General features: G+C 42.8%; 2 protein-coding genes across 6 annotated transcripts in view; one reads left to right on the top strand and one right to left on the bottom strand.

Moving 5' to 3' along the window:
- PPEF1 (protein phosphatase with EF-hand domain 1) overlaps positions 1–13701 on the bottom strand; it is a 112114-nt gene that overhangs the window by 52474 nt on the left and 45939 nt on the right. For all 4 annotated transcript variants that reach the window (XM_039365396.1, XM_039365395.1, XM_039365394.1 and 1 more), the window contains 4 exons: positions 13182–13363; positions 12285–12399; positions 6101–6147; positions 1661–1827 (listed from right to left, as the gene is read on the bottom strand). In XM_039365396.1, the coding sequence (XP_039221330.1) occupies positions 1661–1827; positions 6101–6147; positions 12285–12399; positions 13182–13363 (511 nt within the window). The remainder of the gene's footprint in view (positions 1–1660; positions 1828–6100; positions 6148–12284; positions 12400–13181; positions 13364–13701) is intronic.
- Positions 1–13701, top strand: part of LOC120318111 (phosphorylase b kinase regulatory subunit alpha, liver isoform-like) — a 175501-nt gene that overhangs the window by 146729 nt on the left and 15071 nt on the right. Inside the window, exon 35 of one of the 2 annotated variants that reach the window (XR_005559416.1) lies at positions 6889–7008. The exons of the other annotated variant lie outside the window; for it this stretch is intronic. The gene's annotated coding sequence lies outside the window, so the exon portion shown is untranslated. Of the gene's footprint in view, positions 1–6888; positions 7009–13701 lie in introns of those variants that run through there. 2 annotated transcript variants of the gene reach the window in all.

Genomic DNA, 13701 nt, shown 5'->3' with positions numbered 1-13701 from the left:
GAAAAGATGATCACATGACCTTGAGACATTGCAACCGTCATAAATATGAGTCAGCTGCCAGGCATCTGAATTTAGATCACATGACCATGGGGATGCTGCAACAGTCATACGTGTGAAAAATGGTCATGTCACCTTTTTCAGTGCCATTGTTACTTCGAATGATCACTAAACAAACTGTTGTAAGTTGAGGACTACCTGTAGTCTTCTGCTACAATTTCTATAGAATAAAATAGAATTTCTATAGAATAAAACAGAATTTTCTAAGAAGTTATGGGCCCAGCTTCAACATAGAGATAAACCAGAGATAAACACAGTACCCAGAGATGAAACCCCAGGTAAACCAAAATAAACCGGCTTTAACCCAGAGATAAACCCAGGTAAATCAGCTTCAACCCAAAGTAATCCAGAACCCAGTGGTAAACCAGAGATAAGCCCAATATAAACCCAGGTTAAACCCAGATTAGAGGAGAAATATAAAGTTCAGCACAAAACGGAGCAAGCCAGTCATAGTCAGCTACAGGAAATAAGTGCAAGATACAGCAACAGAAAGAAGACTGCAACAGAATAAATAAATAAATAAAAAATGGCCAGTAACAAAGCTGAAACAAAGGTTTCATTTGCAAATCTGACAAACCAGAATTACCACTCTTGGAAATTCAAGAGGAAAATTCTGCTAATATAGGGGTGTTAGACTGCCGGCCCATGGGCCGGTTGCATCATACGGAGGCTGCGCCCACCCCAGCTCCGACAATGCAAACAAAAAGTGCAATACGTCATGACACATCACGTGATGCAGTGAGTTTGACACCAGTGTGCTAATAAGTGAAGACACCAGTGTGCTAATAAGTGAAGATACGCAGAAATGTATAAATGAAGTTAGGCCAGAACACCCTTCAGATGAGTTGATAGTGAAAGCTCAGAAAGCTCAGAACATCATCTCTCTTAGTATATAAGATGATCAAATCATACATGCATGTAAGTGTGAAAATGCTAAAGAAATGTGGGAAAGAGTACAAAAGTTGCATGGAAGAACTAATCTAAGCAATGATGAACTGTATCAGCTGAACTGAAATCAGGTGGTTAATACTGCCAAGAGGGAGAAACATTCAAACTGCATTCACACATGGGACAGGTGACTTGGACACAGAAATCCTGATATAATAAAGAAATTAACTGAGAAAGACTGTCCAAGTGGAATAAAAGAAGAAATCAGGCCACAAGAGGTTTCAATCAGGAGATCCACCAGAAGCAATAAAGGCATCCCAGCTAAATGTGTCTTATGTTGCCTGCATAGCATTAAAATCAAAGCCAGATTCATGGGATGAGATGCAAAGACTTCCAACCCATGAAAACAAAAGTTGGATCAAAGTTGCTGATGAAGATATGACATCTCTTAGTAAACTGCAGACATGGACACTTTTAGAACTACCGCATGGCAAGTGTGCAAATGGGTTTTTAAGGCCAAATGTGACTCTGAAGGCAAATGTGACTCTGAAGTTCCCCACCATTGGTCTAAAATAATGCATGAGGAAAGTATAGTAAAATACAGTTCCAAATACCAACACAAGAAAATCAGGGTTAAGTCAGAAACATTATAAAACTCTCAGAAAAAAAGCATATTTAAGAGCTCAAGCTGGAGAAAGAATAAAAATGACCATACCTAAGATTCATCAGGTAGTCCTCATGATTCCCTCTGTTCAGATGTAAATGGTTAGGGTAAACAAGGAGAAATGCAAACAGGATTATAAGTATTTCCATGGAATTGTTCCCTCTGTCAACAAAATCACCGTTAAAAACGTAAGGGTTTTCTTCTGAAGGAAGGCCATTCTGCAGAAGAAAATAAAACAGCAGAGTAGCTAACATTGCAATGCAATTTTATAGAAATATCCCTGCAACATTACTAGAATACTGTATAATATTCTTTCCTAGCAACACTTTTCCAATTCTGCCAGAGCTCATAATAGGAGGGCTATATCAATCATGAAGGCATTATAGCCTTATCTAACTTTGGAGATTCTATGTCAATATAATGGATAATTCAATATTTTTACATCCATATATCCCTCCAAATAACACTCAAGATCATTCAAGAAAAATGATAATATAAAATACTCCATTACAATTAAAATAAAACAAATCAACTAAAAACATACAAATAGAAAATAAATTAACATCCATCACCAATATACTTCAGCACACAGATCAACTTCTGTATAAGAACAATAAGTCCTAGTTGAGCCAATCTTGGCAAGTAACTCTAACATAAATCAGTGTTAAAACATGTTTTATATTTTATTGCCTGTGTTTTCATTACAGTGAAATTATTATGACAATAATTTGTTACATTTAGAATCTGCTTTACCAACAAGAAACTAAAGACATTTTAAAATGTTCTTTTCTCCGATGCAATGCGAGGCATTTTGATTTTATATAAATATAATAATATTTTGTGATAGATATTTACTTCCATTCTCACGCACGCGTCAGCTCTCACTGCCCATGTAATTAGGAATATGTTTGTAGTACTTAAAAGCCACAAGCTTTTCAGAACACACTTGTTGGAGCAGTGAATTAAAAGTGTCCTCAATAACAAATGAAGCATATTCTGAAAATATATGCAAATTACATTTATCCAGGCTGGGAAAGCTGTTGTTTTTTTTTGGGGGGGGGGGTTGTAATATTAGTTTTTAAAGCATCTTTAAATCTGTCATTAAATTTGAATTGTAAATGCAAAACATTCCATCTATTTTAAAATATAATATATAATATACATTTTTTAAAATAAAATATAATCTGAGGACCCAGATTGTTGGGGGCAATGTAAATATATATACATTGCTTACTGGTGTACACCGCTTAGAGAGTGCTTGCACTTAAAGCGGTATATAAGTCTCATAAAAATAAAAATAAAATAAATAAATAAAAATAATAAGACTTTCCTGTCTCCATTTGCTTTTCTTAAGTGTGTAACAGCTTTAGCTTTAGTTACTTGCAAATGGAATGAAAATGAAATCTTTTGCAGCAAAATACAGCTTGTTTGTGGAGCTAAGATTGCTCCTATTTCATTAGATAAAAATAATAAAAAAATCAAATAATAGCAATAGCACTTAGACTTATGTACTTCTTCATAGTGCTTTACAGCCCTCTCTTAGTGGTTTACAGGGTCAGCATCTTGCCCCCAACAATCTGGGTCCTCATTTTACTGACCTCGGAAGGATGGAAGGCTGTATCACCACCAAATAAATAAAACATCCATGGTACATATAACTATATTAAGTTGTAGGGTAACAATAAATATTAACATATCCACAAACACAATAAATGACTATTATAATACCCTACTGTCCTAAATAATACCTTACTGTCCTAATAAAATAGGATATAAAATTTAATATTCCTTAGATACCGTACAACAGCCCATCATTAAACAGGAAAAGGCAAGGTAACATTGAACTACCAAAGAAAAATGGGTCTTAACTGTTCGCAAAAAGGCTTCCTCAGGGGGACTAATCTAAAGTACAAAGGAAGGCTGTTCCACAACATTGATGCTTTCATCCAGAAACATTGTTTCCTTCTCCAGCCTCCTCTTAATTTACAAACATATGGAAGAACCAACAGTTTCTCCAAAACACAGCTATGATGATACTTTGGTCTTTGTAGATAAAAAGCAACACTTGGAATTGCATACAGAAATTTACTATCATTCATAAAGGAACTTGAGCACAAGTCTAATATTTTCTTGTTGGTTAACACTTGCTAGCAACCAGGCTACTGCGTTTTGTACCAAGCATAGTTTCTAGGTATTTTTCAGAGACAGCCCCATGTAGAATACATTGCAGTAGTCAATGTGCATGGTATTGAAAATCTTAGTTATTGTTGCATGATATCAGTCTTTCAAGATAGTCCAGACAAGGAGCACCAACCAGTAATAGCAATAGCACTTAGCCTTATTGTCAAAACGTCCTCCCCGGTGCCCAAGAAAGAGCCAGCAAGCAGGAACGGTTGACAAACGGTTTAATCCGCACAGGAATAAAGTTAGCCCTGGGAGTGAATTGCTCGCAGTGCTTTACATAGCCTCTGCACGCAAGCCTTACCCCCAGCCCACAAGCCGGCATCCAGCCTGCAGGGTTCAAAAGCAACCAGCAGGGGCGTCACCCTTTTCCCCATCCCAGCTGGTGCACAATCAAGCCTCCGGTCTGCTGTTCCCGGATGCAGGTAACCCCTCTCCCCGTTCCACTGTCCGTCATCGCACATTCCTCCATTCCCACGCCATGGCTGTTGCTCAGGCTGTCGTGGGCTCTTCCCCTTCTGGACCGGCAAGGTGCTGGTCCTCGGGTGTTGTCCCCATTGGCGTCCTCCCCATGAGCCGCCAAGTCTCTGGACCGGCAAGGTGCTGGTCCTCGGGTGTCGTCCCCGTTGGTGTCCTTCCTACGAGCCGCCAAAGCTCTGGACCGCAGGCAAGAGTCCCTGTATCACCGGCTGTGCAGGTGAGGGGACGGTGGTATAGCAGGCGGCTCTCCACCTGCCCATGAATGGCGGCCCATGCCCTTTGGCTGGAGAACAGGCGAGGAGGCAGCGGTGGGACAGGCGGCGCCTCGCCTGCCCGTGAATGTCAGCCCTGTGGGGAGTCCAGCGGCGGCACCTACCACGGCAAGGGGGTGCAGGGTGGCGACGGTGCAGCAGACGGGCCCCCATCTGCCCATGGATGACAGCCACGCAGGGTGTCCAGCGGCGGCTCCGACCATGGCGAGGGGCTGCGAGGCGGCGACGGCGCAGCAGACGGGTCCCCGTCTGCCTGTGCATGTCGGCCACGCGGGGCTTGACACTTATATACCATTTCACAGTGCTTTACAGCCCTCTCTAAGCAGTTTACAGAATGAGTATAATGCCCCCAACAATCTGGGTCCTCATTTTACTGACCTCGGAAGGATGGAAGGTTGAGTCAACCTTGAGCCAGTGGGAATCGAACTGCCAAATTGCTGGCAGTCAGCAGAATTAGTCTACAGTACTGCGTTCTAACCATTGCGCCACCACAACTCTTATACTGTATTATACTAGCTTTTGTAAGATTAAAGAAGCAGAACTAAAAATAAAATCTTTGGCAGTACGTTCATTTTTACTGTAGCAATTCTTCCTAGTATTGACAACTGCAGATTTTTCCATCTTTCGAAGTCTATCTTTATTTGTTTCAATAATTTTGTATAATTGTCTTCTTTTATTGATGAGCATTTGGCCAAAAGATGAATACCTAAGTATTTAACTTTTTTTCACTATCTGTACCTGTTTTCTTTAGCATTTGCCTTCTCTGTTTATCTGTGAGGTTCTTAACTATTACTTTAGTTTTTTTCTTTATTTATTTTTAATCCCACTATTTCTCCATACTCTTCTATCTTTCCCCATAGCTTAGTAATCGTCTCTAAAGATTCTTCTGGCAAATGCTTGTAATTTATATGTTTCATCTTTTATCTTCAATCCTTTGATTTCTACGTCCTGTCTAATCCTGGCCCCTTCCAAGATGTTTGCCATGCCTCCCTTGCTTCTGTGAACTAAGGTGTCTCTTATCTGACTGGTGTCTAATCTGTGGATTTTTCTCCTTTCAAGGACATTTTCACAGACCATTGCACAAAGGTCCTTGAGGTCCAGGTAGGCTTGCAACTGGCACATTACCCAAAGCTGAGCAAAAGGCCCTGGACACAGCTTCTACCTGTCCATCCAGCAATAGCCCCACCACTTTATATATTTATGTCTTTCAAAAAAAACCCCATAAGTTCAAATACTCTGAATTCTTTTCTTAATTTAAGAAAATGCTTCATAATATCCAAGCTTCTAATTGCTTTTCTTTTCAAGAAGAAAACTTCTAAGCTATTTCAACTTCCATTTACATTTTGTAAAGAATGCCAAAAACTCCTTGTTTTTAAGTTTCACATTTTCCAATATCCTTTAATAGTGCTTCCAATCAACCTCCAATTATAATTAACAGTGTGCCTGTGGAAAGATGCCCAAAGCTTAATAACTGATACCATAAAGTGCTGATCATCTGGATGCAGGTCATTTGAGCTAAGCACTATCTTAAAAACTCAATAATGCTTTAGTTACTTACTTTGTAGAATATCAGCAGAAGATCGTCTAACTTTCCATGTAAATCACCTAGAAAGAAAAACAGTTTTAGTGCTGCATATAGTACAAAGCTTTCAGATGAAACTTATCAGCTGCCAGAATTAGAAATCATAACTGTCCAATATTTAAGAAATATATGTGTGAAGGAGAAAATGTAGGCACTCAGGTGTACTTGAATAGATTTTGAATTGGAAACCAAAAGGGAAAGAACCAACATAAAGAAACTCACTACATAAATATTTCAATGCCAACTCAGAAAACTAAAAAGGATTTGCTGGAAGTAGGATATGTCTCATTTACTTCTAATCAGAAATTTGGCTTGAGCTTCAATAAAAATGATGCTTTCATCTGTCACTAATCAGATTTCAGCCATAGAAACTATTATTTGCTTGAAGAGCAGGTCATAATCTCTCTCAGATACTCTTATAGTTGTGCAAATGAGGATACCGGTTAAACGAAGTACATATGGATTAGCAAGGACAGGCTTGCTTGCAAGACAATTGTAATTTCACCCTATTTAAGTGGCTCACATTTTGAGGAAATATAATGGTATTTTCTTATGCACAGCAGTAACTGAATAGAACTCACTGAATTGTATAAAATATAAATAGAAGCTTCCTTATGTGGCTTTGCACTGAGCGGATTAAAAGCTGATTAAAACATTCTTATATTGTATGAGTACAATGAATTCAATCTGCTAGCTGCTCCTGTGATTGGGAGATACAATGCTGAGTCTGAGAGTTATAACAAAATAATTATTCTTCTTTGCAGTTGCTGAACCTCCTCAAGCAGACCCAGGGAGTTCATCCATAATATATATCACTGCTCTAACAAAAGAGTATATGTAGGCTTGAATTGTGGAGTCCTTGGAGGTTTCTGAGCTTGGTTTTTGTTTGCAGATATCTCATTACCCAACTAGGTAATGTAGGAAGACAGCACCCCCCCCCCAGAGAAGGAAATATTTTGGGGGATATTAAAAAAAATCAGAATATATTTCCCCAAAGGAATAATAGAAAATCTTAGGCCAGTGGTGGTGAACCTATGGTACGGGTGCCAGAGGCAGCACTCCGAGCCCTCTCTGTGGGCACATGCGCTGTAGCCCCAGTCCTAGACCTTCAGCTGGGTTTTATAAAACCTTTTTGCTTTAGGCCTCCGCTGCCATGTAAAAAAAAAAGGTTCAATCAGTCAGTCAATTTCAACTTCTCGCAGGAAAAAAAAAGATCTTGCAAAGTTGGAATTAATTGATTGAACTTTTTAGTCCCACGGAGTCTGCTGTTACCACCCCAGCCACGCCCACCAAATGGGCCACACCCACCCGGCACCCAATGATGCATAAGTGGGTTTTGGGTTGTAGTTTGGGCACTCAGTCTCTAAAAGGTTCACCATACTGTCTTAGGCAGACACACACCCCACCAAATCTCTCTGCCCCAAGCAGAAACCAGGTCTATAGAAATTGCAGATTTGATAATCCTTTCAGAAAGACTGGAGCCAGGAAACTTAAAGCTGATGGAATTAGAAAGACAAAGATCCCTAGAACCAACAACCCCTCACCCAAAAAATCCAACACAGGACATAGCCATCAGCCATAGCCCCAGGGAAGCAGGACATGACCTTTGGGACAATAGTGGTAGATTAATGTCTACCACTATTAGAATATCAGAAAGGCACACTGAAACTCAGGTCAAAGTTCATGCCACAAGAACAACTCCAAACACAAAAGCCCAAGAACGTATAAAAACACACCACTCCCTGCTCCATGTGGTCAGATGCTCCAGAGCCACGTCTTGTGATTCTGCTCTTCAATAAACTACAACCTTCTTTCAAAGCAGTTTCCATTTCTTTTATTCCCGCTTGGACTGGATCCTTGATGAAGATTTTTCTTTCAACAATTTGGCACCCAGAATGGGACTTCAAGCTAACCTCTCCAATGGATAGGACTGAATAAGCCTCCATCTTGCCAGCAACAGATCTCTTGTGTCTGTGGGTGGATTTCCCAGACTCTGCCCATTTGGAGTGAAGGTAGTAAAGGCAATTTTGAGTTTGAGCTCAAGGGCTGCTTGGTAAAGAAAGTGAGTACTTCAAAATTTTAACTTTTAAAGCCCAGGGGAGCAAGAGAAATGTGTGTACGTCTGTGTGAATGAGAAAACCTTCTCCCTATCACAGTTGGATCTTGCTTCCTCTGGGCTTTTCTAACCGCCAAAAGACCTGTTCAACCAATAGACTCTGGAAAGCATAGGGGTTTGCCCAGAGTGCAGGACTTTTTGTTAGGAAAAAGGGAGAGGCTGTATGAACATGGAATGTAATGAGTGAATGAGAGAGTTGAACCTGGGCAACTGGCTGAAACAACTTGGCAAAGTTCCACTCTTCTAGGAGGGACCCTCATACTTTGTGAAAGTGAAATCAGAGTCCTCCCAGACCCCTTTGTGGGCGTGGCCACTAAGTGGGTGTGGCCACTGAGGGGCAGGACCACTGAGTGGGCAGGACCACTGAGTGGGCGTGGCTATGGTCATGGCAGTGTGGGTGGGCATGGCCATCTTGATGTTGCTCCTGGGGAGGGATACCTGTGGGGGCCGGGCAGGGTTGGGGGAGATCCAGGGATTCTGTGGCAGATGGGCCAGTGGGCAGAAGGCTCATCCTTCAGTGTGAGGTGAGGTGAGGGAGGGGGCAGGGCAGGGATGCCATTGTCATAAAGCAAGGTAAGGCAAGGCAGGGGCCGGGGCTGGTTGCAGACAAAGGGGGGCTCTGGTGAGGAGGAGGAGGGCTTAAGCACACTTAGCAATTGGAGTGGGGATCCCCCTCAAAACAAACGTGCTTCGTGGGTAACCTCAAAGCATGACAGAAGAGACCAAAACCTGCTGCAACCATCCAGCAGATGGGAGGGGAATAAAAACCAAACAAGCCCCCCCCCCGCCAATCCACAACAGAAACTGACAACAGCACTTTAAAAAATGACTTAAGACCATTTTTCACACTGTGGCGCACTCCCACTCCTCGCTGCTGCCAGGAGGGTGGGCAGCCGGTGTGCGAATGCTGCATTGTTGGGGCCTGTTGGGGCCAGCGAGCAACTGAGGAAGCTCCAGACACCTGGCTATCTCTTCCTCTACTACGTAGCTGGCTGGCCTAACAATGGAGGTATCGTTGCTGGCGCCACCACCATTCCCACCATTCCCACCTCTGCCACCACCATTGCCTGCATCACCACCGCCATTGCCTGCATCACTGCCGCCATTTCCACCATCGCTGCCACCATTCCTGCCATTGCCTGCATCGTCGCCATTCCCGCCATCGCCGCTGCCATTCCCGCCTCCGCCATTGCCTGCGTCACCACCATTGCCTGCATCACTGCCGCCATTTCCACCATCGCTGCCACCATTCCTGCCATCGCCTGCATCGTTGCCATTCCCGCCATCACCACCACCATTCTCGCCTCCATCATTGCCTTCATCTCTGTCGCCATTTCCACCATCACCACCACCATTCCCGCCTCTGCCATTGCCTGCATCACCATTGCCACGTTGAGGAGGAGGTCCCCGGTCCCTGGCCTGGCCATGCGAGGCAGCTCAAGGCTTTGAGCTGCCACCCCAGAGGATGTCTCAGGTACCTGGCCCACAGGTTGGAGAGGGAAACTGGTGGCATGGAAAGAGGTCGAACCTCAGTTGTGGCAACCGCAACAATGCTAGCCCCAGCCTCGGCCAGGCGGCACACTGGCTGCACACAGGACACCCGGAGTGAAGAATGGTCACGGCGGCAACCTGCCTTCCACCTTCACAGCTGTGGAAGTTTCCCTCCGATCAGTCTGACACACCCGAAGGGGAGAGGGATGGGAGCCTCTGGGCAGAGGCCGCAAAAGGAGGAGAGGACCCCAGAGCGGGCAGTGTGGGGCTGCAGGGCGGGACGATCCGCCAATTCCCCACCAAGCAGGTGGGATCGCAGATCGGCTGAGGGCAGGGAAGCCATTGTCCCCAGCTTTGGTCAGGAGGTGTGCTGGCCACCTGGTAGAGGCCCCGAAAGGAGATGACCCCGGAGCAGGGAAGCCATTGTTGCAGCATCGCCGAGGAGGATGGAGGAGGAGGGCCGGCTGGGGACGGGCTGGTGACAGGCACAGCGCTGCCACGAGGGGAATCTGACCCGTCCCAGCCTGGGGGGGGGAGAGGCCGAGGGAGCCTGAAGGGAGGCAGGTGTGGTGCTCAGGGGTAGCCACTCCCCCCCACTCCAGTAGAAGGGCTGGCTGGCTTTGGTGTCACCTGGGCAGGCCTGGCCATGCATCTGCCCAGCAGCACTGGCAGGCCTGGCCTTCCTTCCTTCCTTCCTTCCTTCCTTCCTTCCTTCCTTCCTTCCTTCCTTTCTTCCTTCCTTCCTTGCTTCTCCCTCCCCTCCTTCCTTCCTCTCTCTCTCTCCCTTTCTCTAAAGTCCAAACTTACATGTCCTCTTCCCCCCCCCGCTAGCTTTTTGCAAAGTGCGCAAACAGATACTGCATCCTATTTGACTTTTCCAAACTCACATCCCACCATCGCTTCCAAAGGGTGTCTCCTCGCTCACTCACTCTCTTGCTGCACTCCCACCAAAACCTGCTTTTATACTGGTTCCTCTCTCCCCGCCCAGCTCTCACAGCTGTTCCCATGAGAGCGCTGCTGAATTTGGTTTTCCTGCCCTCTCCAGTTCCCACTAGTGAGGCGCTCGTGGAAAGGGGGAGGAGCATCCCTCTGGCCCGCCTGCCAACAGAAAGGGCTCTGCGTGCCCAGTGTGGCACGCGTGCCATAGGTTCGCCACCACAGGTTTAGGATATTGTTTTCTGCTAGATTGTTTGCCTGATGTTAATCCTGCTTATCTGGTTGTTGGCTGCTGGAGACGATGTGTTCTAGTATTTTTGTTTCCTTTTTAGCTTTTTAATTGTCTTGTTTGAATGCTGTATAAATATGGTTTATTTCTATATATCTATTGATAGCTGATTTGTTTAAATGCTAAATTTCCAGGAATTCCCTATCATTTTGGATTTAGCTTGGTCTAGGATGCTCACAGTTCTCCCCTTAAACTGTGATTGAGTCTATCTGTGGGTTGTGAGATTAAGGAATATCATTGTGTCTTCTGACTGCTAGTTGTTTAAAGTATACCCTGCTAGCCTTTTGCTTGTCTGTCCTACATAATGGCTGTTACAGTGCTTACATTGTATGTTGCACTGTATATTGTAGATAAGACCTGTTTTTTCTACTTGAGCTACTGGGTCTTTTGGTTTACTTAAGTTGTTTTGGAGAGCTTTGATTGATTTGTGTGCTACAATAATGCTGTGTACTTATACCACTGTAACCACATTGTGTCAATGTAATCAAGGAAAAATGATTAGGAAACTTGAAATGTTTACATCTTTACTGATATAATATTTATGATAATGAGAAGACACGGATGGTCTATGGTCATCAAAGAGTGCTATTTTGACCCAGAAGATTCCCAAGTCTCAATCAATGCCTTTTCAAGAATTTAAAGAAGGCAAGAGTGGAAAATTTTACTTTTTCTCCTTTTTACTTTCCCTTTCTCTTAGCTATATATTAAAATATAGCTTATACGTTACAATTCTTAGTATTTTGTATATTTTCATAATTTTAATAGTTCCAGAAAAAAAGCATTTCTCAATAGGCATTCCTTCTATTATAATAGGATGACCAGATCTGGATGGCAAAAATCTGGAGAAACTTTAGGGCGCAGATATCTAACTCTTTGGTCCCATCTAGTGCTCATCTTGAATTTTGTAGCCCAGATTTGGTACCTTCCAATTGGTAATAATGTATCAGAACCATTTCTTGAAGACTGGAGAAGGTTAGAGTTGAAATTAATTATTTACCGCGCAAAAGAACTTTTTATAGATGGAAATGTAGTTCTTTTCATAAAAGCTTGCCTGGTTGGATCACTGACTCATTCAGTAACATCTGACAGAAAAAAACTGGGAGGAAGTTGTTTGATTTACTTAAAATATGTTCTGGAGTGTGAGTCACCAATCCTTTTTTGGAATGATAAAGAAAAATTGGGAAGGATTTGTACTAGGAGGAAGGAACTATCATCTCAAAGGCACTGACAGCTAAAAATATTGCACAGCCCTCCAAATTCAAGAGATATTTTAGATTCTATATCACCCTGATACTATGAGTCACTTAAGAAAAGTGTTGCTAGCTTACCACAGATGGTTACTTCTTTGGCATAAGAAGTTGAGAGATGAGTGATGTTTGGCATTTGTTGAAGGACTTTCCTGGTCTCATGAAACAGCTGAAGCACATACCGAGCATGTAGCTGCTGCATATCATATATGAAGACAAAAACAGCATGTTACTAGCATCCATTCACTAAAGCTAAGCGAGAAGGATGTTGTCTGTCTGAGAGAAAATTTAACATTTAGAGGACATTTAGAGGCCCTGCTCTCTCGAAGAACAAGTGGGCAAATTCTTTAATGCTATTTTAATAAAGATCTCTGAACTGTACTTGGGCAATACTGGTTTCAACCAGTGTATTACACCACTCCTTTAAAAAAATGAAGTGCTAAATAGTCTCAGCTTGGTTGTCAAGGTATCCAAAGCCCATGGTTTGGATTTAAAACCAACTAAAGAAATAAAAAAGAAAAAAATCCACAAATTATGATGTACTAGAGTAAAGATGGGGAACTACGGCCCCTTTATTACTTGTGGACTTCAGCTCCCAGAACCTGCCTCCAGAAGTGGTGAATGCTCCAACACTGGAAATTTTTAAGAAGAGGCTGGACAACCATTTGTCTGAAATGGTATAGAGTTTCCTGCCTGAGCAGAGGGTTGGACTAGAAGACCTCAAAGGTCCCTTCCAACTCTTCTACTACTACTACTACTACTACTACTACTACTACTACTACTGGAGTTGAAATCCACAAGTCATAAAAGGCCCATAGTTCCCAACTCCTGTACTAGAGCTACCTTTGATTTGATCCCATCTGGGTAGATGTATTTCTTTAAAGACTATCATAAGAGATACTTCATTTTCCCATTTTGTAATTATGATACATTATAAAATAAAACGTTAAAATTATTAAACCACTAGTCTTAACTTGCCTGTTGATCTTTGAAAGCCTGAAGAAGTACTTCAGTATCAGTGACAGTGAGAGGAAAAGAAAGGTGAGGCCCGGGATAAGAGGTTGGTACTTGTATTATTCTTTCGTACTCTGTCATGGCATGATCTGAGATTGATATGGCATCAAAATCACTACTAGCAGAGAAAAAGTGGGAGCTGATTTCTATAAAGGAAGCAGAAAATGCAGCTAATAAATATTTTATCTTGTTAATAATCATCTCCATAGATGTAGCATTTACTCCTACTCTGAGCAGACTCTAGGCTAAGCCAGACAATGGGAGTGGGAGGAAGAGGGGTGCCATCTTAATTAAATGTCTATGGAGATTCTCAGTCATCCAGGTCATGGTTATCCCAAAGGTGCTTTTTCAGGAGGCAACTGGATTTTCTTTGTTTTTCATCCAAGAAGCTTCTTCAGCTCTGACTGGATGGTGGGGAATGGAAGGATTTATATTCCTTGCAGACAGCTGGTCATTTTCATGCAAGGAATATAAATGCAATCAG

The sequence above is a fragment of the Crotalus tigris genome, unplaced genomic scaffold, assembly GCF_016545835.1.
Source record: "Crotalus tigris isolate CLP2741 ecotype Arizona unplaced genomic scaffold, ASM1654583v1 scf7180000020065.321141, whole genome shotgun sequence".
Taxonomy (NCBI): domain Eukaryota; kingdom Metazoa; phylum Chordata; class Lepidosauria; order Squamata; family Viperidae; genus Crotalus; species Crotalus tigris.
This window is presented reverse-complemented; position numbering and strand designations above follow the sequence as displayed.